Source organism: Microcaecilia unicolor, chromosome 2 (assembly GCF_901765095.1).
Source record: "Microcaecilia unicolor chromosome 2, aMicUni1.1, whole genome shotgun sequence".
NCBI classification, from domain to species: Eukaryota; Metazoa; Chordata; class Amphibia; order Gymnophiona; family Siphonopidae; genus Microcaecilia; species Microcaecilia unicolor.
Window position 1 is genome coordinate 479,436,469 of NC_044032.1, and position 27,656 is coordinate 479,464,124.

General features: G+C 43.2%; 1 protein-coding gene across 2 annotated transcripts in view; it reads left to right on the plus strand.

Moving 5' to 3' along the window:
- The first annotated feature begins 7,312 nt into the window (after positions 1-7,312).
- Positions 7,313-27,656, plus strand: part of FGFRL1 (fibroblast growth factor receptor like 1) — a 481,514-nt gene continuing 461,170 nt past the window's right edge. Inside the window, exons 1-2 of one of the 2 annotated variants that reach the window (XM_030191069.1) lie at positions 7,313-7,906; positions 9,828-9,937. In XM_030191069.1, the coding sequence (XP_030046929.1) occupies positions 9,877-9,937 (61 nt within the window). In that variant the 5' untranslated portion in view covers positions 7,313-7,906; positions 9,828-9,876. Of the gene's footprint in view, positions 7,907-9,614; positions 9,690-9,827; positions 9,938-27,656 lie in introns of those variants that run through there. The other variant, XM_030191070.1, reaches the window with a different exon arrangement.

The following is a 27,656-nucleotide window of genomic DNA, read 5'->3' on the forward strand; positions in this document are numbered from 1 at the left end:
TGGAAAATCAATCCAAAAGACTGACTTTGCGCTTTATAAATTTCCCTCGGTCTCCTTTGGTGGTACCAATTCAAATGGTTAGAAAATACTTTATGGAAACTCTGGGAATGCCGGAGACTTCGTTGCCGCCTATAACACGAGCTTATTATATTCAAAGTGGTGGGAAACCACCAGAAAATTTACAACAAGATGCAATGAATCTTACGGCATTCCTAGAATCCTCTTTAGAGGTCATCACTCAACGAACCACATTATTGGTAACTTTTGCGATGGAAATGGATAGGGACGCAGTCCTTAAGCTTTCTTTGAGGCATTTAGACTCCCTGTTTTTGGGTTCAAAAATTAGAGTTTTCCCTGAGTTAGCTAGAGATACTCAACAGAGACGTAAGATTTTTTTATCTTTACGTCCTAGAGTTAATGCTATAGGCGCAGATTTTCTTTTAAGATTTCCATGTGTATGTAGGATAAAATTTCAGTCTAAGCAATATCAATTTTTTTACCCAAAACAGTTGGAAGATTTTTTGTTAAGCAGAGAAGAGGTTAATGTACAAGTTTAGTCACATATGCAACACTGTATGACAGAGCTGAGTCAGCCGCTTGGGATATAAGCTGTTCTTTTTGATATAAAATGTTTGGTATTATATTGTACTTTCTAATGTCTTGGATCGATTACCTAAATAGTGGGCGTTAGCATGGAATATTATTTTCGCAATGTTAATTTGCAGATTCTATTTGATTATTTTGTAATTTTCATACTTGTGTATCATCACTCATAAGTAAATATTATGAATGTTAAAATTGATAAGTAAATAATTAAAAAAACATATAGTAAATGAAGGCAGATACCTGTATGGTCCATCCAGTCTGCCCAACAAGATAAGCTCATTTTACGTGGTATGTGATACTTTATACCCAAGTTTGATTAGTCCTTGTTGGGTTTATCATGTTGGGTTTATAAAATGTTTATAGGCACATGCCCATAATATCTATTTTCCTTCTTTTCATTCCCATTGTCCCCTTCCTCACCAGCTACAGATTCTTGTCTTTTTTATTTCCATCTTTTGTTAGGGTTAAATATAAAAAAAAATTATCAACTTTGTTTCCTTACCAAGCAGTCTCAGCTTGGAGCTCCTTGCCTGCTAATCTTAAGATGATTTCTCCTTTATTATTATTTCATAAGCAATTGAAGGTCTACATGTTTAAAATGTCCTCATTAGGTTTGTATTTTATGTAGATGTTTTTCTGAATTTTATGTAGATGTTTTTCTGAATTTTATGTTATCTGCTTTTCTGAATTTTATGTTATCTGCTTTGAACCTGTATATAGGAGTTGGCAGACTATAAGCATCATTACCATTACCACCAGTTAAGGACTTCCAAAACTATCTAATATATTTGTTTCCCCAAACTCCTGAAATATCACAGACCCCACTTGGTCTCCAGCTTTACCCTCACTTTCCCTCTGCTCTGATTATCTCATACTTTCTTTAATTCCAGTACCATACTTCCTTTTACTATTTCTTAGGTTGTGCTTTTAGCACTAGCATGGTTATATGTGAATATTCAATTCAATTTGAGTCTTATATACCACTAATATTCCCTATTCAGGGTTCAGTGCGGTTCCTTGTGACTGTGGGCACGTCACTTAACCCTCCATTGCCCCAGGTACAAAATAAGTACTACTACTATTTAGCATTTCTATAGCGCTACCTGTATATTTGTAAACCGCTTTGAATGTAGTTGCAAAATACCACAGAAAGGAGGTATATCAAGTCCCATTTCCCTTTCCCCTTTCACATTATAGATGGGTCTAGGTTGGATGTACTGCTATAGGTAGGACATTGGTTGTGTACAGTTTTGTCGGTTGAATGCCAATATTCGCTTCTAAACTGGGAGCTACTAATTTAATATACTTGAAGCCCAATTTTGTATAAATGGTTAGATAGGAAAAGGGATATCTAAACCAGGATGTTCTAAATGTGCAAAGTTTCTTTCTTTCTTTCTTTTTTTTTTTTGCAAAAGGCTCACGGAAGTCAAAGCATTTGGTAATATATATATAAGGTCTGTGAAAATATAGGTATATTCAGTGATATGTACAATAGGATCAAATAGGAAGCAGCATCTAGGTGTCATTGAAACCCTCTGCTCAGTGTGCAGTGGCAGCTAACAAAGCCACTTAACCCTCCATTGCCCCATGTAAGCCGCATTGAGCCTGCCATGAGTGGGAAAGTGCGGGGTACAAATGTAACAACAAAAAGTTAGGAATTATTAGAAAAGGAATGGAGAGCTAAAATTAGATGGTTATAATGCTTTGTAATTGCTCCGTGGCAAAACTGTGTGCAATTCTGGTCATCACATCTCAAAAAAGATATAGCAGAATTAGAAAAGGTACAGAGAAGGGTGACAAAAATGATCAAGAGGATGGAATGACTTCCCTATGAGGAAAGGTTAAAGCAGTTAGGGCTCTTGAGCTTTGAGAAGAGACGGCTGAGGGAAGATATGATAGGAGGTCTATAGAATACTAAGGGCCCTATTTACTAAACTGTGCCATAGGCGCGCACACTTTCTAGCACGCGCTAATGATAGGGACAATCATAGGAATATAATGGGTGTCTACCATTAGTGTGTGTGCCTACAGCACGGCTTAGTAAACAGAGCCCTAAGTGGAATGGAATGATAGATGTGAATTGCTTGTTTACTCTTTCCAAAAATACTAGGACTAGGGGGCATGCAATGAAGCTATTAAGTAGTAAATTTAAAACAAACCAGAGAAAATATTTCTTCACTCAACATGTAATTAAACTCTGGAATTCGTTACCAGAGAATGTGGTAAAAGCAGTTAGCTTAGCAGGGTTTTAAAAAGGTTTGGATAATTTCCTAAAAGAAAAGTCCATAAGCCATTATTAAGATGGACCTGGGAAAATCCACTGCTCATTTCTAGGAAAATCCACCGCTCATTTTACCTCTACTAATGAGTTTTTGTAAGCATTTCTAGGATAAGCAGCATAAAGTCTGTTTGACTGTTCTGGGATCTTATCAGGTATTTGTGACCTGGATTGGCCACTGTTGGAAACAGGATACTGGACTTGATGGTCCTTCAGTCCGTTCCAGTATGGAAACACTTATGTTCTATGTTTTTATCATCGCTCAAACCTTGAACATGCAAGCAGGGGCGTATCTGTAATGGGGCCACGGGGGCCAGGGCCCCTGTAGATTTGGCCCTGGACCCCCCTACTGATGGCCCTCACAACCCCCCCTCCCGCCGCCAATCTGCCATCGCCTACCTTTGCTGGCGGGGGACCCCAACCCCCGCCAGCCGAAGACATCGTCCTTCGTTCGTTTTCTTCTTTCTGAGTCTCACAATGGCTTCAGCTGGCGGGGATTGGGGTCCCCCGCCAGCAAAGGTAAGCGACAGCAGGCGGGGGGTCAAGAGGGTCGTCGGGCAGGTGGGCGACAGTTGTTGGAGGTGGTTCTGGTTCTGGTGGTGGCAATGGCGGCGGGGGGATGGGGTGGCGGCACCGGGGGGGGGGGGTTCACCGGGGGGGGGGCTAAAATGTGCCCCCTCACCTCGGCTCTGGACCCCCCTACCGGCAAAGTCCAGATACGCCCCTGCATGCAAGTAGCAGAATTTAACATGTGAATTTTGCAACCTGTGCATCAGTAATAATAAGTGCCATCACTTGAAAGTGTAGGTGCCAGATTTCACAACTGGACATCCAAAGGGAACCAGTTAAGGCCAGGAACTACCCAGTTCTTTTGCTTTTTCAGGTGGTCTAAACATCAGAGAGGAAAATAACAGCTGTCCTCTCAATCACTCCACCAAAGATTAGATCCAACAAGTAGTTGGCTGATTCTTATGCATGAGTCTGAGCAGGAGTAAATGTTTGAAGGGTAAGTTATTTAAAACATGCAAGTGTTGCCATTGCAAAATAGTGAAAAAAAACCAAGAACAAAAACAAAAAACCGAACTGTTCCACAAGTAGTGGCTACGCTCTAACATCAAGGAATGTGAAATCAAACTCTAACCTCCCACATTTTTAGTGAAAGTCCATAAAATTATTTCTATTTTTAATATTATAAAAAGGAGGAAAAAAGGTCTCAGGTTCAAAGGTTGTTGCTGTGGAATATTACAAATAAAAAAAAGAGAAGTAATTTTATGGACTTTCACTACAACTTTGGGAGGTTAGGGTTTGATTCCACATTCCTTGATGTTATAGCATTACAAAATAGGAAATACCACAGGCCCTCCCAAACCTCAACCAGGACACACCCTCTTTAAAACACTGTGCATGCCACAGGTACACACATGTAGGTGGCATCTTTTCTAAAATCACTACTTATATCCACAGGGCCATTTACAAGTGTAAATCCACTACTTTCACATGAAAATACCACATAAGACTTCCAAAATGACCGTCTTGATCTACATAACTGAAAGGTGGCAATCCAAGATGGCACAGACAAAATCCCAAGGAAAGAGAAAATGTACATTCTTAGCAACAACATCCCTGATATAAACCAAGGAGGTAACTGCTCACCAAAGCAAGATTTTGGAGTCTGGCTCCTCCAAAGTGAACCTGAGCACAAAGGAAAGAAAAATGCTGATATCTGAACATCCATTCAATAGTATTAGGATGATTACTCAATGCCCTTTAAAAAAAGGCTTGGACAAGTTCCTGGAAGAAAAGTCTATAACTTATTGTGCGGCTTATTCCTGAGATGAACAGCGTGGAAATCTTTTGGGATCCTGCCAAGAACTTGTGATCTGGATTGGCCACTGCTGGTAACAGGATACTGGGCTTGATCGACCTTCCTCCTGTTCAGGGCAATGCTTAGGTACTTAATGACAAGCCAAGGAAAAAGTGGCAAAACCTTGAACGCAGAAGGAAATTCAAGGAAGCTGCTGACCTTCCTTTATACGGAGAGACGAGTATCTTGGAAGGGCAGGTGCAAGTTAGCCTGAGCAAGGAATAGCAGTCATAAGAAAAGGTATGTTACTGCATGAGTAGTCCTGCTAAGCTGTAGGACCATTAATTAAACAAAAACAGCACAGAATATTACACAGTTGGGACAAGATGTTATCATGCCGCTAGAAAAAGGTAGGATGTTCTACTCTAGGATTACAAGAATGAAGTATTTGGAGCCCGAAGGCATAAATTCATACAAAAAGGCAACCGATTCATTCTATAGTGCTCTTTCCAACGCGTACCGTTCATTCAGCACTGCAGAAAAACACTTTCGGCATTGCCCTAATGATATACAGAACGTATACAGTAGATACCACTGTATTCCATCATGGAAGAAATGAAGAAAATGATTATTCTGCTGAAATAAAGGGACAGGCATGATCTGGACACTTTTTGTGTGTGTGTGTGTGTGTGTGTGTTAGAGTTTCCCAAATGTGTTTGTCTCACGCATGCTAAGAATATAAAATAACGGCATTTATTTGGAAAACTCTTATGATATCTGAAAGGAAATGTTTGAAATTAAAATACAAAGATTTTACGAAAAGAATAAAATACAAGTTTCTTAGTAGATTGCAATCTAAGGCAGTCAAAAATATTTGTTTTCAAAGCAGACGACTACCAATGAAAATGAGAAAATAAAACAATCTTTTAAATGTCCTTATAAGTTAAAACAATGAAACCAAAAATGTTTACGGCTGTTATAAATGTATATCCGAAGGTCATCTGAGAAAGAGAAAAAAAAAGCTTCGTTTAAGCTTAGCTTAGCATAGCTGCGATGTGAACGAAAAGTTCGTTCAATGCAACTTTTTCTAGAGCTGAAAAGTGTCCGGGCAGCACTAGACTTAGGCAACATTTTGCTCACATGTTCCTACAAATCCATAAAGAATGATTTGCAGTTTTGCACGGGAGAAAGATGGAATGACATTGACTCACAATGGCTCCAAAATAATCTGAGACTCCGATAAATTCACAGCAATTTCCCCAGGTGTTGTTTTTCCTGTGGTCCTGGTGATTAAGAATGGCTGTGTCTGGTATACTGAGTTTCAAGATGCTGAAATTTTAGGATTAAGTTCCGATAATACATTACTATGTTGCTCAGCAGGTGAAAACGAAAATGGTTCTATTTTAGAAGAAAAAAAAATCGAATAATTTTAAACAGATCGGACATTCTTGTTGTATTTCAGACCAGGCAACAAACTGTAGAAAATCCATAATACTACTCATAGCTTCTCATTATTTTCGCCTGGCAGTCCTCGGAGGGGGGGGGGGGGGGGGGGGATTCTCTTACGGTTTTCAGAAATCATTCCTAATCTTTTACGGTCAGCACAGAGAAGTACAGAAGTACATTACATCTGGATCAGAACTGTATGTATGTGTGTTTTCAGGTTGCAGAGTACAGCAAAAGTCCATTCATTTTGCCTAATCAATATTACTTTGCTTCCAGCTCCCAGAAATGTATTAGTTAAAAAAAAAAACGTCTCATCAAAAAAATAATATTAGTTATTTCTTACAACTTATTGTCCTAAAAAGCAATATTTTGCCCAGGCATCAAGTTGAAATGTTATTGCACCCAGTGTCTCCCTAGCCACCCAATGTCGCAGAAAGAAGTCCCAGATTGGATGTATACTCCAGAGCGATAGGAACGAGACACTTTTGGGCGCACTTCGGAAAATTAAAGTATACTACTCCAGCACTGGTTACAGCTGGCTCCGTTTTCTTATTTGTATTCGCGAAAAAGCAACGTGATGAAAGGGAAGTGACCGGGCAGCACTCGCCTACCTGGGAGCCTGCAGCATCACTTAGCACTTATGTAGACGAGACGCCTCTTTGTATTCCACTATCGTAAACCACCGATTTTTTTTTTTTCCAGCACAGGGAAACATTCGTTCAAGTGTGACAAAGCAAAGCAAGAGGGGCTTCGCCTGGTTAATGTAAAGCAAACATAAGCATCACAGGGTTAGCAGGAAAGTCTCAGAGGGAGATGCTTGAGGGTACATACTGCTCTGTCTTGAGCTCAGGAGCGGGAAAGGGTACAGAAGCGCTGCACTGGACTGGAACCTTCATTGCTGGCTGCAGAGAGCCCAGGGGTCTGCGTTTAGAGGAGGGGAACAGATCACCAGAAGGCAGAAAGACAAGGGTTAAACTAAACTTTAAAAAAAAAAAAAAAAAAAAGGAGAGAGAGAAAGAGACAGGCTGCCCCCTTCGGATAGGCGGGAGAGCGCGCGACGGCTGCCTCCCATTGGTCAGAAGTTTGCAGCGGGGCGGAGCGTGCGCCGCTCTCCTTGCGGTCCCGAGAATCACAAAAGGCAACGCAGGGAAGCGCCGAGAGGCCGCCGCCGCCACACAGCACCCCCTCCCCCATTCCACCGTCAACCGGCGGCCGGCAGCACCCGCACCCTGCAATCGCCCCCCCCCCCCGCACCGAGGTGCTCACCCCTCCCCATTTTCCCCTCTCCGATTGGGCTCCTGGCGAAGTTGACTGACCCACTCGTGCAGTAAAGCTTGCTCAGTCGGGGTGGGTTTTGTTTTGTTTACCCCTTCCCCTCCCCCCCGAAGATGTGGATTTGAAGATGTGTGCTCCTCTCCGCCCCCACCCATCTCCCCGCGCACCCCCCGCCTTGGATGGCTGTAGGAGGTGGAAGAGAGTTACTGCTGTTGCACTTGCAGGTAGAACTTCTGTCGCTGCTGTTTCTGCAGAAAATGATCCTGTGAGTGACTGAAAATCGAACAGAAGGAGAGAGAGAGAGAAAAAAAGCACACGTCTATCAGAGTTCAAAGTTTGATTTCACCTCTCCCTTCTCTCTGCTTGGAAGAAATGATTTCGGAGCACATGGACAAAGCCAGCTAATTGGATTTACAACTTAATTGTATGGGGACAACAAAAGATCGCTATATACGTTTCTGTGAAACTTATTATTTAGATCGCGGGACGAATTGAAGGTAAGCCGTGGGGGGCTAGTCGAGTTGTGTGCGGGGATCGGCGAATGCCGGGGGGAGGGGAGGGGAGGGGAGGGGAGGGGGGGTTAGCGGAATCGGGCGCCTTTAGGAGCCAGAGCCCGGCACAGCCTCGCTCCCTGTGCCTGGAACCGGCCGGGCGGGGGTGAGTTTTGCTACACAAACATCTCTCCTGGTAAAAATGCTAGAAACGCCAGCAGAGCGCATGCAGTAGTAAAGATCGTGGAAGCTTCTCCGCATGCTAGAGTATTCGTAAAATTCTTCCTGAGTGTGTTTCTACCCCCCCCCCCCCACACACACCCCCACCCCCACCTATAACGTTCTGCTAAGGGCAGTGAAATTATTTTACCAATAAGCTGCCCAACCTAAGGTTACAGTTCTTGGGTGAACCAAGTGGTCTTGACTTTATCTGCAGTCAAAAGTGTCGCCGACCCTGGCAAGTTGTATCGCTGCTGAGCATAAAGCAAGATCTGGAGAACATCAGGTTTATATAATTTCAGCTAATAATAACATTATTACTATATATGCGCGTTCAACCGCTTATTACATGTTTTTTTTTTTAATTTTAGTTGCGACTAAAACGTGAGTATTAAAAATACGAAATGCGTAAGAAGTGGCCCGCTTCTTTTTCAAAGTTGATTGGAAGTGACAAGGCGCGGTGCTTGTGCCCTGATTACAGCCTGAAAGGCTGGGCATGCCTGTGCCTCGTATGTAGTCACCCGTTCAAGTACAGCCGAGGCTCTCTTTAATGTGCACTTCAAAGACTTTGCGGTTATTATTCCGCCTGGCTGAGAAGAAGCGATCAGGTTGAAAACTGCAAACCGAGGATGTTCACACGGAATAACCTAGACAGATTTCTGGATCCGGGGCTTCCAGGTACTGATCCTGGATGTGCAGAAAACACCAGATCGCTCTGCTCAGATGGATTTCACCTTTGATCTTACCATTGATCTCTCTCTCTGACTAGTTTGAGTGGTTTTGATAGAAATGGGATCCCCCTCCCCCAAAATATTCCATAGTGATCTCAAAGCTCTCAGATTATGAGAATTGACAACAAAATCGTATCCCACCCTGCCTGCCCCACGTGGGTCTGTGTGTTTGCAGTTTCCGTAAAGAAAAGATTAAAAAAAAAAACCTTGACTCGTCTAGCGCCTTCAGCATTAAAAAAAAAAAAAATCTCCTCCTTACACATTTGTAAGCTAATGGCCTTGTGTAATTATTAGGTTTGTTGGATGAGATCCTGAGATTGTTGCGTGGCCCGCGGGCATGAAGCGTTTAGATCTGGGAGTTTACATGAGTCAGGAATTCAGACAGTGTTTAGAGAGTGAGAGGAAAGAGAGTTGCATGTCATTAAGGTACAAACTTTTGCTCTGCCTTGGCGATCGCTTTGATTGTGGTGCATTAACGTTGCCTTTGAAGGGAATCCTGCGGAGATTGCAGAGTGAACACCTTGCAACGGCAGAAACAGCATTGATGGTGCTACTGTTCAATTTTAAGGACTGGCAGCATTTTGAACAGTGTGCAATCAGAGATTCTTTGTAGTAAGGACACATTGAATCCCTCAAGAGGTTCTCGGACATCTGTGCACCAAGCGCTTTTTCATCCTTCCGAAAAAAATAGTTTTTCTTATGGACGTGCTGTTTAGCAAGTTTAGTATTGTCTGCCTCAAGAGCAATTCGTCATCCGGTATCGCGTTATTCATGTGTAAATGAAAATAACTCCGTCTCAGTGGTTTCTTGGCATGCATTGTATTAAGAAAAAGATTAAGGTAAAGTTGCTTAAACTTATCTGGTTGATTTATGAGTAATGACGTTACAGTTCCATTTTCTAATTCTGCCGTGCTGCAGTGAAACCAGTGGCCACACGATTATGAGCTATTGAAAATGCTTGTACGGTTGTTTTTCAGGTTGATCGACGGGAGTCAGTGTAGACAGAGATAAGATCCAGTCGTGAAAATGGAATTCCGCTTTGCTATCCTCTTCGCTGGGATAATTGCAGTTTCTGATTCAGCACGAGGTAAGTGTGGTTTTATTGCAGCTCTTGGGAATACCGTTTGGCTTTTAACTTGAGTTTTTGTTCCAGGATATCCTAATTTTCCATAAATAGTTACATGGTTTGTTCAGTTTATTTCCCCCATTACCAATTTACTTCTTTCAGGGAAAATAAGGGCAAAGTAGCAGAGAGGTCTTATTGTTTCCTTTAAAAATGCATTAATTATATTCTGGGGATATATGTACTGAATTATTTACTTTGGAAGTGACTCCGTTTTTACAGTTTTTTTTCTTGGTTAATTAGGCTCCAGTTTTCAGAATAAAGTTAAACAAACAAACAAACAAACAATGACGTTTCTCTGTGGATCAGGGGTGCTTCTCCTCTCCTGTAATCCCTTCCATTTCTGTGCCTTTTTCCCCAATAGCAAATCAAACAAACAAATCCATTAAAGCAACAAAGAAATGACAGCAGCTAGCATGGGTTTCACCACCAAGTTGCCAGCGGATTTCACGACATAGTTTATTCAAAGGTGGCATTAACAGTTGGTTATATGAATTAGAGCTATGAGTTTGAGCAGAAAATGGCATTTAAACATTTTTTGTTGCATCAGAATTGGCTACATAAGACCTTTCTAGAATTCATTGTCCTTTTCCATTTTGCCTAATTAGACCATGAATAACCAAGGGGATAGGAGTTCCACATTTCTGTCATAGTGTCTCAGTATGTTAATTGAAGTAAATAGCATATAAGAGAGAGACTATTGACAGGAAACAGTTTTTGCAAGACGAGAAACTTGGATGCCACATCTAATTTCTTTACATACAGTTGTTTAATCTGTTTTTAGTTGTGTTATCACTACAGATTTCTGAGCAAACGTCTGACACCAGTAGCAAGAAACAGAAAAACTGTTTCTGTTTTTGAGTCACGTCACCTAGAAGACCCTAATGGCTCATAGTACAGATATATTTCCAAGCGCCATGTGATAGGGCTCTGAACGCTTTAGTTAGAAAATACCTGATACAGTTGAGGCTTGGGCAGTGTGTCAGTGGAGCAGAATACTCAGTTTTTTGACTGCCAGGTTATATATGCTGGTGCCTCACCTTTCTGTCCTGCCCAGGACATTTTATCATATGCAGGAAATGTCCAGCAGTCATGATTCATGATGGCAGCGTTGTCGTAAACGGGCTGGCGTAGAGTACAAGGCAACAATCATTATCCCTGATGTATCACAGCTTTTTTTTTTCCTCATCTGGAGGGGAAAACTAGACATAACATCGTCTTTCTGCAGTTGTCACGTGTGCCATTAAGGTAAATCTCATCTGCCGTATCGGAAGATGGAGGAGGATTTCTTAAAGACCTGCTTTTGTGACTTGTGGAGGAATTTGTGCTGCTCGGTGTACACACTGCCCATAGGCATGGCATGTCATGCACTTCATCCTTTCTGGCATTTCGAGAATGGGGCTAGCTAAGAAATGGAAAAGGCACAGGGCTGTGCTATTCTTGAATGTGCAAACAGGAAGGAATGCTTGTTAAGTGCCGCTTTCTAGTTGAACATCAGTTCCATCCCATTTTATTGATGGATTTTCAGCATCCTGGTTCTAAAAGCAGCAGCGAGGTAGTGCATGCACACAGACTGCAAGAACTAGATCATAACAATCTCTGGGCCAGATGTGCTACTGCTTTTCAAAGTCAAGGTAAAATAAAAGTAGGGTTAGTGAAAAGACATTCAAATGAAAAGAAACTAGAATTAAAAAGTCTGATGCTTTCGAAATTCTTCATCATGAGATTTTTGCAGATGTGAAAAACCTCCCTATGAAGGGTTTCTTTCAGGGCACAGTCTCCTTATTTGTTCTTTTGCTCATACCATGACAGTAATGAACCTCACTCCTAAGCCAGGGTGTGTGAAGTATGATCCAAGCAGGCCCCCCCCCACTCTTGATTAAGTAGGAACTAAATCTGTGTTTTATATGTTTTTTTATTTATTGTCCATTAAACCTAACAACAATAATTGATAATAAAAAGAATAAATTATGATGATTATAAATTGTAATTTCCATTATTTATAATTGCACTTATTTAATTTTTTTTGAAAAATATGAGGACCCTTGTAATGTGAGGTGCTATGTTGTAGCTTGTCTAGATTTAGACATAAATCTGGCCCTGGATCAGTCTCTCAAATGTACTGCTCACGGCCTTGAAATGTACCTGCTGTTTGTAAATTATTCTTTTGTGTCGGGGAGTTATGACAGGTGCATCATTTTTATCACTTCATTTCCCCCTAGGAATCCCTTGGTCCGTTTACCCTCTGCTTTTCAGATTAAAAAGGCAAGGCAGTGCAGGCTGCTCATTTGTTCTGCATTTGGCAGGCAGTGTGTGAGAAGCCCACCCTGAACCTATGCACTGGCTCTTCACTATGACTAATATTAATAGAAAGCCAGTTTGCGTCTTGGGGTGGGGTTGGTTGGTAGCAGTGAAGGTCAGGTGACCCAGCTTAGAACCTACTGTTACAAATTGCTTTAACCTGCATATTGTTTACCTTTTCAACAAGGATACATTTAATGGCTGAGTTTCTGTGGCTGCCCATCTATGTTTTGGGATGGACAGAATATTAACTATGAGCAGATCAGATTCAGATGGGGATACTTCTGGTTTGTTGTAAGGAAAGAGAGGGGTACCAGGGTCTTGGGTTAGTGGTCTCATTCCCTAACATTTTTATCCCTCAGGCACAAAAAATTGAGAGTTCTTTTGAAGACGGCCCAGGGGGGCAATTTTCAGACTCTCACATTGCTGCAAAGTTCCCAAGTTCGCTTTCCCTGACGCCTTTGCACCAGCTTTTGCTGTTCAGAGTGCTTCCAGAAGAAAGACATTTGTAACTGCTTTTTGGTCTGTGCCTTTTGCTTTGGGAAATAAGTCTACACATTCTATTGATCTAAATGCCCCTAGGAGCTTCTCCTCCAAACAGTGGCTCAGAGGATTCCTGTAGGGAAGACTGTACAGTAGTCCTTGGGCTGAGGGTGGTAAATTTCAGGCAGCCCTTTTACCTGGGTCAGTTGGCTGTGTACCTGGGTAAATGGGTTTTTGTAAATTGCCTTCCCCATATTCTTCTTTGAAGTTCTGATTCTACATGTTTAGGATATTTTTAGTTGTGTAACTGTAGCCAGGATATCTGGGGAGCACTTTGAAAAATTTAAAATACCTGCAAAAGTTCGCTCCTGTCTTCGAAAGCTCATGCCTCAAAAAATCAGTTAATCTCCATTGTTTTTGCTCAGAGGTGTTACTAGGTGGGTTGCGAGGGGAGCAGCCTCTTCCCCAAATGGACTTCACACGGCACCAGCGCCCATTTTTCATATGATCTGTAGTGTTTAAAATACACTCTGTCGCCGTCGACAGTCCACTCTCCACTCCCCCTGCATCCTCAACCTGGCTACACTTCTGTTTTTGCTGCTCCTGACTAACAGGCTACTCCTTTGGAAGTACGAATATTGTTATTCCTATTCAAAATGTTTGTTGATATGGAGCCAGTATTACTGCATCTCAGGTGCACTTTAAAAAATGTCAGGTTTCCTTTAATATTTCCTCATCCTAGGTGATTGACAGCATTATGTTTTAAACATCATTTATGCTGTAGCAAACTAGCTTCTTGCTCTGGTGTAATAGTGCATAGCTGTATGTAATGTCAGTCCCAGGTCAGTGCATAGAAAGCAAGGTCAGCAGATAAGTACTGTGCTGTATGGAAGTCATTAAGAGGGTAATTCTATAATAGTGTCTCCACTATAGGTGCTGGTTATGGTGCCTTTTCATTACGTAGCTTCCCACTATTCCAGAACCTGTGGGATAGTTGTGTCCATCAACCAGCAGGTGGAGATAGAGAAGTGATCTTGGCATCCAGTCCAGCTCCTCAATATTTTCTATCTCCAGCAGGTGGATAGAGTCAATTTTTAGCTTCTGGTTCTTATTGATTTGCTCCTGGTCGAGTTGGTCAGCTGGTCCTCAGTTGAGCTTTGCGGGTGGCATGAGTCTGCGGAGTCATATCTGGAGGTCTTCAGATCCCTTTCTCTTCTGCCCTGTGAATTTACTTTTTCCCTCCCTTCACCTCTCCCCTGTTTTCTGTGGAGCTGTCCTTTCCTGAGTCACCACTTGGGTCCTTGTGGTGTGGCACTTGTGACAGTCGGGATGAATGGTGACTCCCGCAGAGGCAGTTAAGCAGTGTTTCTGCTGTGGGACTCTGATGTTGTGGTGCGTGCAAGCCTGAAATCTCACAGGACATGGAGGAAACAGTCAGCGGCAGCATGTCTTCAGATTTGGTTCAGCGTCCAAATATGCTGGGGATTTCACGCTCTCTGACAGGGCTGGTGCGCAGTATGATGCAGGACAGTGTGGGAACAGGCACCATTTTGTTGGGACCAACTGGCAGTGAGGAGCAACCTCTGTCTGATCATGTGTGAAGTATAGCCGCCATTTTACAACTTCAAGGCCCAACAGAGCATTCAGCTGCATCTATTGTTTTCTCTGGAGTTTATATTGTTCTTACATCAGGCCTATTGACTGAAGCAAGGGACAGTCGAGTAGCTGCAAGGTGCTTCTGTTTCTTGCCCTGCTGCCCCTCTGGCTCCTAGGAAATCTCGTTTAGACCTCCAGGAGTGGGCAGATAAGGCTCTCTGCTTCTCCTTCCGTATTTGAAGTGGCCTCAGTCTATTCAGAGGAGCCATCATTGAAGGAACCATTAGTGGAGGGAGTTGACCAGAAAGTGCTTTGACTTTGCCTCTTTACACACTCTGGTTCATACCTTTATCATTTTCAAACTCGACTATGTGACTCTATACTTGCAGGACTCCCGAACTCTCAGCTAAAAAGACTCAGAATTTCTCACCGTCATCGATTTCAAGGAGGCATACTTGCATATACCCACATGGCCACCATATCAGAGGTTTCTACAGTTTGCAGTCCAGTGACAATGCACGCCAGCAAGTTGGGTTGGAGAGCTCATTACAAGTTCCATCTGGCACGAGTCACAAGGATGGAACAGGAGTCTCAGTGGTCAATAAATTGCTTGGAACTCAGGGCAAGGCAGAATGCCTTGCACAACTTAGTTTTCTTTCTGGTGGGGGTCCCAGTCTGAGTTTTCTTTTGCCAGTTCAATGGCAGTGGTTTGTATCAACAAGCAAGGAGGGACCTGCAGCCATCTGATGGTAACGGAGGTGGCCTCCCTTATGAGTTGGGTAGAGAAAAATCTTCTCTGCTTGGTAGCAGCTCGCATTGTTGGGTTCTTGAATATGGAGCAGACTTTCTCAACAGGCACTCCTTGGACCTGGGAGAATGGGAACTATTCAGTCAGGGTTTTTAGCTGATAGTGGACCAATGGGGTTCTCCACTTCTGGACTCGATGTTGACAAAATGAAATGCCAAAGTTCTTCAGCCATGTAAGAAAGGGCTCAGTGAAGATCGATGCCTTACTGGATCCCTGGCTGGAGACACATCTACTGTGTGTCTTCCCTTCTTGGCCCATGGTATGCCATGTGTTGAAAAGGATCGTATTGCACCAGGGTTGAATAATTCTTATAGCCCCGGATTGGGCCACAAACCCAACCCCCCACCTGATGGTCTAGCGTCTCCCCCCATACCTCCACAATTGAGGAGTGGGTAGTACAGTCCCACCTCTTCCAGCGCCACCTTCAAAATGGCAGTTCCTTGCCCTGCCCAGTTGATCCTGTGATGAGCTGGTCAGGGCTTCCCTACCATATAACAGAGTTTCTCTCCCTTATATGGTAGGGAAGCCCTGCCAAGCACATCCCAGGATGCACTTTGAATGGGCTGTGTTGGCATTGCCGCGTGGCACTGGGGGGGGGGGGGGGTATGTTTGTTCGTCTGTATTTTTGCTCTACTTTTACCCATGGTAGAGATAAGATTCATGTTTTTATAATTTGTGCTAGATAGTTTATTTTTAGCATTCTGATTTGTATTATTTTTGTTGTTATGATTTTTGTGTAGTAATTTATATTATTGTGTCTGGTTGACAGTCCTTGCCTCTGACACAGCCATGTGTAGGTGGAACCTGGCTATGCCAGGCACAGTATTTTCTGTGATGCAATAAAAGCCTTTCACGTTACTACTCTGTTCATGGCTTTGATGGTCCACTCGTGTATCTGCTAATGACTGTAATACCTCCATTTATGCACCTTCTGGCTCAAACTAGGCAGCTCCTTTTGATATTACCCCTAAGGGTCCGATTTAGTAAGCCTTTTTACTGGTAGTAAATCAGGCTGAAGGTTAGTTTAGGGTTTGCAGCCTGTTTCTGTTCAGCACTTCGTATGTAGTTAGCAATATGGGTGTCAGACAAATGTATGAATGCTGCACAGCACTTTCTCTATAGCCTATAAGCCAGGTCCACTTGTGATGATCTTCTGGGGCACATCTGGGCATTCCAGTGGTGTGAAGAAGGGTTGAAATGATATATTCTGACAAAAGTGATAGTCTCTGTCCCTTCTGTACAATAGTAAGTAGATCCCTTTTCTTCAAATTAGGTTTGCTGCTAGTTTTTTTTGTATTATTTCTTGTTGAAATTTATGGCCTGATTCCAAAACTGTTTTGTGTTTGAACCTGAGGAAGGGAGTGTTAACTCCCCAAAGCTACTCAAGTAGTGGATAGTCCAGTAAGAAGGTTTTTCACCATATATTTATTGATTCAGTTTCTAAAATGTATTTAATGACTTTTTGAAGAAATTCTCTCAAGATGGTGTGCAGCAAGTGTAACTGGATGTAGGCAGTTTACAAGTATAGTTACAATGGGCCTGATACCTGTATAAATGCTGTGATCAGCACTGACCCTGAATATTCAGTGCCGGACTGTTTCCAGTAACCGGCATTTATTCGTGTTTTTCTTTTTTCTTTTTTTTTTTTTTGTCTGGCTCAAACTTAACCAGCTAAATGAATATTCAGCGTTGGCCAGTTAAGTTTATAGTGACTGCTATTTAGGTGGTCTGATTTGGCCACTAAACTGAGGGGCCCTTTTACTAAGCTGCATAAGCGCCTACGTGCACCCAACTCATACCAATTCCGAGTTACCACCTGGCTACCGTGTGGCCCAGGCAGTAATTTCATTTTTGACACATGCCCACTAGTGACAGAAAATAATTGCGCTACCGAGCAATAAAAGGCATTTGACATGCATAGACCATTACCACCCAGTTATCACATAAATCCTTACCGCTAAGTCAATGGGTGGCGGTAAGGTCTCAGACCCAAAATGGACACGCGTCAGTTTTCATTTTGCCACACGTCCATTTTTGGTCAAAATTTTTAAAAGGCACTTTTACAGGTGCGCTGAAAAATGAATCTGCGATCGTCCAAAACACGAACTTACACTAGCTCAGGCCATTTTTCAGCGCACCTTAGTAAAAGGACCCCTCAGCCGGCCAGCGCTTGAATATTCAAGGCTAGCTAGCTGTATCACACAATATAGGCATTTAGCCGCTATGCGCTAACCGCAAAGATTCAGCGAAGATAACCGACTATCTCCCGCTGAATATTAGCAGTTAGCCAGCTAAATGCTATTTAACCGGCCAGGAGCTGTTCCTGGCCGGTTAAATATTGCTGAATATCGGCCAGAGTATGACCAAAATAAAATGCTCAAATATTGGCAGCTTAAAATAAAGGACCTGACATAGATAACGGGGCATAACTAACATTCAGTGTTGTGGCCCCCACATTTAAATTAGCGTGTATATATATATATGGTGCACCTACAAATACAGTATGTGATGTGGAATTGATGTGGAATGTGGTATCTGCCACTGTTGTGTTTAGCTTAGCAGGTCTAAACTAAATACAGAGCGGCTGATTATCGTTCGGATTGAATGGGCCTGTTACAGAAATTTTGACAAAAATGTAGGCTTTAATTCTATAACGGTAATATTGCTCATAGTTGCTGCTGTAGAATACTCAAAACAAATGTTTGTCCAGACCCAACCGGAGGAAGGTCATATTAAAGTTATGAAATTTTAAACAAACGGAGCCTCAACTGTCCAGCTGAAAGTTATAAACTTATTCATTAACTGTTAATGGACATCACCATTGCTTGTCATCTTTGTTAAATGTGTATTGAATCATCTCATCCATCCCCTTTTAGTCTCACTTATTTCTACCATTCGTCTTCTGCATTTTGCATTAACCTAAAAAATCAGTCATTTTGTTGTTGGCATGTATATAGCATGCTAGGGCAGATACTCTTATGGGCTTAAGTATAATATAGGAATTATAGTTCTTTCATCTTTGCAGGCTTTCCTCTCTTTATACAATTAAATCTAAATCTAATATAATTAGGCTTCTTCTATCCCTGTGTTAATTTGTTAGCATATAATCTTTATGATGAACACGTTTATTCCATGTTACTTTATTAATTTGGTTTGTACAGAACTGTTTTCGCCGCCTTTGTCTAAGGTACATTTCTGCTTTTGATCCAGATTTTACGAGGGTGAGGGTGGGCTGGGGCGGGGCTGGAGGCATGTTAAATGATCCCTTTTGGTATTTTTCTCTTCGTTATGAAGCAGCGAGACACCACACCTCACACCCGATTTCCAAAGATGATCCTGCTTGTTGGTCATGTAGATTCCACTGTCTCTTCTCTTATTTTGGAGTTCTGGCTGAAGTGGAGAAATTATTCCGTCATGACTGATGCTTTTTGCCATAACACAAACATGATGCTTTACGTTCTTGAATTGCGACCAAGAGCGGTCGTCCCTTCCCTCTGCTCAGTGTTCAGGGTAAGAAAGTGATAGCCTGTAACTCTCACCGTAGTTTTATTGGCTGCATCACTGGAAATACTAATAAAGAAGTATATATGGGAATGGAGTCCTGTAGCTATCATGTTCTCTCAAATGCTCATATTAACGACATTGGAGGAGCAGGTTTGTAATATTATCAAGGTGATTTTTTTCTAAATTGGAAGTTGTTAGGTGGCTGAAAGATTTTTTTGACTGCTGACAATTTCAGAATGCCGAACACTAGAACTCCATACTTTGATTACTGTATTAGTTTATTGGTAGGTATCCCTAAACGATCTGAGGAACAGGATGGGTTTCGTTCATTGGCTTTCTTCTTTTGGAAATTGTGAGGCGATTTGTTAGTTGTGTTGTTCTTGGCTCCAGTCCTTTAGAGTAAGTGGATGGAGGAGGAAGGTCCCTGATAGTTTTTTCTGTAGGTATGGATAATTTGTATGGTTTATTTACCTACAGTAAGAAGCGTGAAACGCTAGAAAACGGTAAGTTGCACCTCTAAAAACCCTCAGCTTTCAAGATTATGAAAGTAGCTTTGTAGTGATATACTGTAGAAGAGCTACAGAAAATTCAAAGTCCTGGATGACATTGACTGTGGCAGACAATGGGAAGGTTTTTTTTGGTGGTGTCGGGATTCTTTGCAGTGTTTGGTGCAGGCGAATAGAGTCGTGTAAGGACTTCCTTAGGATGCTGCACTGCATGGGCTTCCCAACCACATGGGTGTCTTCTTCAGATAAACTGTGCACTCTTAGAAGCTCCTGGAAAATACAACGTTGAGTATTTCTTTTGTGGCATCTTCCGGTAAATGCTTCCAAGGTGTGCTTGCACAGGGAGAGACCTCTTTCAGTGGAAAGCAGGTTAGAAGGAAGGATCATGAGATGAAAGGGGATAGACTTAGGAGTAATTTAAGGAGCATGGAACAGCCTGCCGGTGGAGATGAGGGCATTATAAGTGTGGGACAGGTACAGAGGATCTTGGAGAGGAATGGATTGTAGAGCCAAGCAGGTGGTGTGGATGACAAAATAGACCATATGATGTTTGTCTGCTGTCATACTCTGTGTTTGTATGTTTCTGAAAAGGTATCAGTATCTATAACGGAGTTAATCTTCTTCAGGACGTAATTCTTGCTATTAGAATTCTGCGCTGTCTGATAATGACAGTCCTGAAAGAATCCTCAGAAAGTGGAATGTATTTCTCGTGGTGTTGGTTACTATGTTTAAAGAAAGGATAATGATCAGAGAAATGGACCAGATCTGCACTGTACAGAATGCAACAGTTCCATACTGATGGTTTTCTGAAGATCATGATTTTAATTGGATGAAGCATGCTTTAATTTATCATTCCACGTTTGTTCACAGGTGGGTCTGATCCAGATCCTTCCCTTGGTTCTAGACTGCCCTGCTGAAGCATTTTGGCCCACTGTGAAACCTTCTCTGTGTTCAATGTGCTACTCCTGGGGAAAGTCTGCCCACAATATTTTAAAATTTTGCAAAGTTTTTATTTGTAGTACTTTGTGTACAATTTCCCTCATCATAAGGCCTGAAATCCCTTCCTGCTTTTTCCTTTCTCGGGTTCCAACCTCCACAGTTTCCTCTCCCTCTATATCCCAACAAGACCCATAATTCTGTCTGCCCCAAAGTTTTCTCCTGCATACAATACTCAACCTCTCATTCTTTCTCCTTCACTCCCCAGCTATCATTGTATCTCTCCCCTCATCCTCCCACATGACACACCCTCAGGATTGATCACCCACATGGCAGTGGCATACCTTCAGCTTATTGCTCCCACCCTATGGACAATCACAGCTTTCTCTGCCTTCCTATCCTTATGGCACACTCTGACCTTGCTCTGTTCCTCCCTCCCCCCAACCTCCATGACCTACTCGCACCTTTTGCTCTGACCCCAATTCCCCAATACACTTCACCTTTGCTCTGCCCACTTCTCATTTCCAGCCATGGGCAGCAGCTGCTCCACTCACTTTCTCGTCCCCTCCCCCGCTGAGCTCCCGTGGCAAGAAGAGGAGAAAGTAACCCATGGTTCACATACAGGTGGGTCTAAGCTGACATAGGAGGAGGAAGTGGCCCAATGTGCAGTGGTTCACTTTCTCTTCCTGCCACACAAACTCAGTGAGGAAGGGGAAGAGAGATGGGGAAGAGCTGTTGCTTCCCGTTTCTGCTGAATTTTGCACAGCAAGTGCAGAATTCTGCACATCCTGTGGGGGTGGGTATGTAAGTTCCGTGTTGCACAGTTACACAAAATTCTCCCAGGATTAACAATTACTATATGAACTGGGCCGTCCTACAAACCCAGTCTTCCCTCAGCTGTCCCTCAGATAAGGCTGAGCTAATCCCATTTGTGTTTTTAAATGCATTTACTCACTTGAAACACAATTGCTGTTAATGAGATTCTGTTTCTGATTTATTTCGAGGGATATTTTTGGTCTGTTCCTTCAGCCTTGAACCAGGCGCCTATCTAAGGGTGCCTCCTCTAGGGGTCACTTTGATAGCAGCAGTTCCTCTCTTTAATATCTTCTGAGCATCCAGCATTATGGTCTGACACAGTGGAAGAAAAATGAGGAAGTGAATGAAATTAACGGCTTGAGTTTCTGTCATGTGCTACCGCCATTACGCACATTATTATACTGTAGATCTCATTTTATGCACGGTGACCAAGTTACTAATAACGCACGCTAAAGAGGTTCCCAGACCTGGCCCTGAAGGCACCCCGGTCACTCAGGTTTTCAGGATATCTACAATGAATCGAGTGGAGGAAGTGCATGCAAATCTCTCTTGTGAATATTCATTGTGGATATCCTGAAAATCCGACTGGCTGGGGTGCCTCCAGGATCAGGTTTGGGAACCATTGCACTAACACTTTAGTTGGGACTATACTTACTCAAAACTGGTATTACTATTCTCCATGGTGTTATCTGCTCTTCTGATCTGACAGTGACGTTATAACATTCAGCTTCGTATGCTTTAATTGCTAGCTGAAATGTTGAAGTGCTGATCCAGTGCTAGAAGCCCTGATCATGTAGGGAATGAATTTATTAAGCCCATTCCACATAGCCCAAGGGTCTGCTTGGCATTTAAGGAAGCACTAGGGGTGCAGACGAACTGGCGCTTGTAAAGGGTCTGCTTTGGCACTCACTACTGTGAAAGCAGGGCTCTGCCATGCAAGGTTTCCATCTCTAGCACATGCAAACAGACATTTCCTTTAGCTTACTTTGGAAAGCTCAGGCGTTGGCACTTTTTATCCTTCAAGTTGTAGGTGGTGCCGAAATTAATGAAGCTTTCAGTTTTTTCTGAAGGCAAGAAATTCCTTCTTCTGCTTATATAATCATGCTGCTGAAAAGTTCAGCTCCAAGGCACATCCGAAGACTGCCCGAGTCGGTAAAGTTGTTTTCAGTAACCTGTTGTGCTCTCATAATATTTCCGTTTTTTTTTTCTCAGGGTTTATGCTGGCTGACCTCGGTTGTGGCTTTGCGTTGCATATCTGCAAGTCTGTGCACTGACCCCTTCTTTCAGTTATTTTAGTGTTGCTGTGCCCTGAATCTCTCCTACAGTGCGTTATTTCAGTCTGGCCCACTACAGTTAGAATCTAGGTTTAAATGCTTCACTGAGGAAATATAATACTAACTGGTGTTTTCTTGGAAGGAATAGAACATCTTGCGGGTTTTGAGCTGACTAAGCTGCAAGTTACTTCCCACCTCCCCATCACTATTAGGTCTCTACTTTAAGCAACTCCCCATCCCTATACCAACTGTTCAGGACTTACTGTAGACACTGTTCCTTTGGTTGGCAGCAGTTACCTTCGCAGCACAAGGCATTTGTTTTCCTCCCCAGGGACTGAGTGTATTGCCTCTGTGTCAGCTCAAGCGCCGCTATTACGGCGAGTCAGGACAGACATCTCTCGTGTTGTGACCTGGGCTAAGAGGCCATCCCTGCAGTGCTGCTATAGGATAGTTGAATATTTTATGTTTTTGAAGATGCTGCCACCAGTAGTCTTTTGTCCCTGTGAACTGGTTCCAGTTTAGCACGTACATAAGGTTGCCAATTGGATCCAGATTCGCCCGACAGGGTTGATCCAGTCCAGGATTTATCCCATTGCATGCAGGGACTTGTAGTCTTGCCTTCTCTTTTAGGGAATGCAATGGGGGAATCAGAACTACAAGTCCCTGCATGCAGTAGGGTAAATCTGAGGCTGGATCAACCTTGTCAGGTGAATTTGGATTCCTGTTGGTAACCCTATGCATACAGTAGAATTTAGGATTTTTTTGTAACATGCATGCAGTGTTGTATAAAGCAGGCAAATCTCATATTTGTTAACTTGGCATAACTGACCGATTTCGCAATAAGATGAAAAAGAGAGGTGGCTGCCGATCTCCCTATTCCTGGCTTTGTTTCTGAATATTTAGTTTCTTCCAGCTCAGCTGGCATGGCTTGAATGCAAGGTGGCTGCGAAGAGACTCAAATTCATGGCACATAGCTGTGGGCCAGTTAGTGGTGCGGCCTGTGGGACAATTTGCGTCATTCTGTAAGGTGGGCTGTCGGGCAGAGAATGTACTAAAGGCGGTTAGCTTAGCGGAGTTTAAAAAAAAGGTTTGGACGGCTTCCAAAGGGAAAAGTCCATAGACCATTATTAAATGGACTTGGGGAAAATCCACTATTTCTGGGATAAGCAGTATAAAATGTTTTGTACTTTTTTTTGGATCTTGCCAGGTATTTGTGACCTGGATTGGCCACTGTTGGAAATAGGATGCTGGGCTTGATGGACCTTTGGTCTGTCCCAGTATGGCAGTACTTATATACTTACAGTGGGGGAAATAAGTATTTGATCCCTTGCTGATTTTGTAAGTTTGCCCACTGACAAAGACATGAGCAGCCCATAATTGAAGGGTAGGTTATTGGTAACAGTGAGAGATAGCACATCACAAATTAAATCCGGAAAATCACATTGTGGAAAGTATATGAATTTATTTGCATTCTGCAGAGGGAAATAAGTATTTGATCCCCCACCAACCAGTAAGAGATCTGGCCCCTACAGACCAGGTAGATGCTCCAAATCAACTCGTTACCTGCATGACAGACAGCTGTCAGCAATGGTCACCTGTATGAAAGGCACCTGTCCACAGACTCAGTGAATCAGTCAGACTCTAACCTCTACAAAATGGCCAAGAGCAAGGAGCTGTCTAAGGATGTCAGGGACAAGATCATACACCTGCACAAGGCTGGAATGGGCTACAAAACCATCAGTAAGACGCTGGGCGAGAAGGAGACAACTGTTGGTGCCATAGTAAGAAAATGGAAGAAGTACAAAATGACTGTCAATCGACAAAGATCTGGGGCTCCACGCAAAATCTCACCTCGTGGGGTATCCTTGATCATGAGGAAGGTTAGAAATCAGCCTACAACTACAAGGGGGGAACTTGTCAATGATCTCAAGGCAGCTGGGACCACTGTCACCACGAAAACCATTGGTAACACATTACGACATAACGGATTGCAATCCTGCAGTGCCCGCAAGGTCCCCCTGCTCCGGAAGGCACATGTGACGGCCCGTCTGAAGTTTGCCAGTGAACACCTGGATGATGCCGAGAGTGATTGGGAGAAGGTGCTGTGGTCAGATGAGACAAAAATTGAGCTCTTTGGCATGAACTCAACTCGCCGTGTTTGGAGGAAGAGAAATGCTGCCTATGACCCAAAGAACACCGTCCCCACTGTCAAGCATGGAGGCGGAAATGTTATGTTTTGGGGGTGTTTCTCTGCTAAGGGCACAGGACTACTTCACCGCATCAATGGGAGAATGGATGGGGCCATGTACCGTACAATTCTGAGTGACAACCTCCTTCCCTCCGCCAGGGCCTTAAAAATGGGTCGTGGCTGGGTCTTCCAGCACGACAATGACCCAAAACATACAGCCAAGGCAACAAAGGAGTGGCTCAGGAAGAAGCACATTAGGGTCATGGAGTGGCCTAGCCAGTCACCAGACCTTAATCCCATTGAAAACTTATGGAGGGAGCTGAAGCTGCGAGTTGCCAAGCGACAGCCCAGAACTCTTAATGATTTAGAGATGATCTGCAAAGAGGAGTGGACCAAAATTCCTCCTGACATGTGTGCAAACCTCATCATCAACTACAGAAGACGTCTGACCGCCGTGCTTGCCAACAAGGGTTTTGCCACCAAGTATTAGGTCTTGTTTGCCAGAGGGATCAAATACTTATTTCCCTCTGCAGAATGCAAATAAATTCATATACTTTCCACAATGTGATTTTCCGGATTTAATTTGTGATGTGCTATCTCTCACTGTTACCAATAACCTACCCTTCAATTATGGGCTGCTCATGTCTTTGTCAGTGGGCAAACTTACAAAATCAGCAAGGGATCAAATACTTATTTCCCCCACTGTATGAAGGCACAGAGATCTGGACAAGTGTTTTTTGATGAAGTTAATACATGTTGTCTGCCTCTGACCGTATTCATGTTTCAGGCTGTTTCTCCCTACCATCTTCCGAGACAAATAAACATCGGCTGCATGGTGTTTGGTCAGTTGCGACTATTACATTGGTCAGTTGTGACTATTACACAGTCTCTCCATTGTATCTCAGTAGAAACATGGAATCCCTCAGTGCTGTGAGCAGCCTAACATGTTCATTTCATCTAATGCGCTCCAGTTTTTAGTTGGAAACCCAGCCAGTAACTCCAGGCTACTGCTTCCATTAAGTGTTCAAACTGAATTCCGAGTTGATACGGGAAAAGAGAAAAACAAAGAACTAAATTGGGAACAGAGACTTCTTGAGGGCGACTCCATTTCTCTTGGTAGTTTGTTTTCTTTTCTGTGTAATAGTAGAAGTTCAATGTTTTTTACCTTGGCAAGAGAAACTTAAGTCAAATCTCTCCCCACCATGTCTAATAAGCTGGTGTAACGCAGAGAATACAGAATCTTAGATGTGTTTGGTTCCTTTTCTGTCTCTGGTCAGTAGAAGGCAAGGTCTGTGTTGGCACAAGCTAGATGCTTCTTGTGTGCCCTCCAGTGAAGAATGGCGCCGTCATGCATTTGAGTGAAGAATGTAAAAAAAAAAAAAAAAACAAACCCAAAAAAGCCAATGGAGAGCTCAGGGCGAAAGTGTTTTGCAGCAAAGTTTTGTTATGTTTGTTTTCTTGCCTGGTCCTGCATATTACGCATCTATTGGATTTACTGCAAAATGCACTGTACATTTCAAGTTGACATTCTTTCCGTTACTGAAACATGCAAACTTTTAAAACGTTTTTCAGAGTTTTTCCATCCTCTGTCAAACTGTCAGGCATGTGACTGGGTGCCGTCTGCTCTGCTGGGTTCAACAAGCAATGGCAATGGGGGAAGGTATGGCAAAGATCTGTGGTGGAGGTCCTGAAAAGACATTTTGCATTAGACATAACAGTTGATCAGTCGTTTTTCTTCTTGACGCATTGGGGTTATGAAAATAGTTTGTTCAGGTCTGCGTACAGTGAAACAGAAGAACCTTTTTAATTACTTTGTAGCTATTAAATGATTTTAATTGTAATATGTGGGGTATCAAATAAAATGAATCTTTGAACCATTCTGAGAGTGGAAAATTTGGTCAGACTAGGATACTCATGGCCTACCCTGTTCTGATGCCCCTGATGAAAGGGATTAGCACTTACCCCACTTTAAGCCCAGTTATGTTTCCAGTGCAAGGTGTTTGTAGATAGTCTGAAACAGCAGACTGTCCCTTCAACCCTTTTTCCTACCCAGCTACCTCTCTGCAGATATGATACCTAGGAAATTCTGAGTTACCATACCCTAACCCAGCATTTCTGCCATTCCTAGGACCGATCTTGGCACTCACCCAGTTCCTTGACCCATGAGTGGCTCAAGGCAATCTCCCACCTGAGGCGAGGGATGAGACGCTGCACTTGCCCCCCCCCCCCCCGAGTCCAAAATCTCTCTGTTCACACACTCTGCCAACTCCCGCCCGCCCTGGCACTGTCTGGCATCTCCCCCCATCTTTCCTCACCCCCTTCCTCGAAATCTACCTTCTTTTCTTGTTTTCCAAAAAGTCGGTGGCAGCAGCGATTCACAAAGGCTGCCCTCGCACCGGCCTCTTCTCTGTATTGCGGCCCGCTTCTGCAGAAACAGGAAGTTATGTCAGAGAGGTGGTGGGCCGTAGAAGAGAGAAGAGGCTGGTGCCGGTGACAGGGCAGTCTATGGGAATCACTGCTGCTGCCGACTTTTGGGAAAACAAGAAAAGAAGGTAGATTCGGGGAAGAGGGTTGAGGAAAGAAAGGCAGAGGGAGATGACAGACTGCGGCCAGTGGGGGGGGGGGGGGAGGGTGGAAAGGAGTAAGATGTTTCTCCATGAAGAGTGCTGCCTGAGGCCCCCCTGCCTCAGTTGGCCTAATGGTAGGGCTGCCAGTGCCTTGACTTCAGAATACTTCCACATCCCTCCTCTCTGACTCCAGCACTTTTCCCCCTCTCTAGGCGTAGGTGCACTGGGCTGGTGAGATTAGTCTTGTATAAAAGAACAACTCTCTGCTTTCTACTCCAGCTCCTCCATTCTCAGGTAGGAACATGTAGGAACAGGAGGGGAAGAGGTGAGGCAGATGTTGGAGCAGACAGTGCAGAAAAGACTATTCAGATTGTGAATCCAACATCCCTCCTATACCCTTCCTCATGTTGCAAGAAACATGGGCCAGCACTGCAGCTTCCAAGGTGCCCAGGTCCCCAGTGGAGCAGTCTGTTTTTTGCAACAACTATTCAACAAAAATCTTCCCAGGGTGCTGTTGATTCTGTTTAACTTTCAAGGAAATACTATGATTAACTTCCTGAAAGACTTCTTACCAATATTTATACTCCTGTATTTGAAAGACAATTGTATGTGATCTGATTTGTCAGTTTCACTGCCTTGAATGGCCCATGCCCAGCCTTTATCATATGGCTCAATGCAGTCCAGGCTCTGAAACAACAACAAGG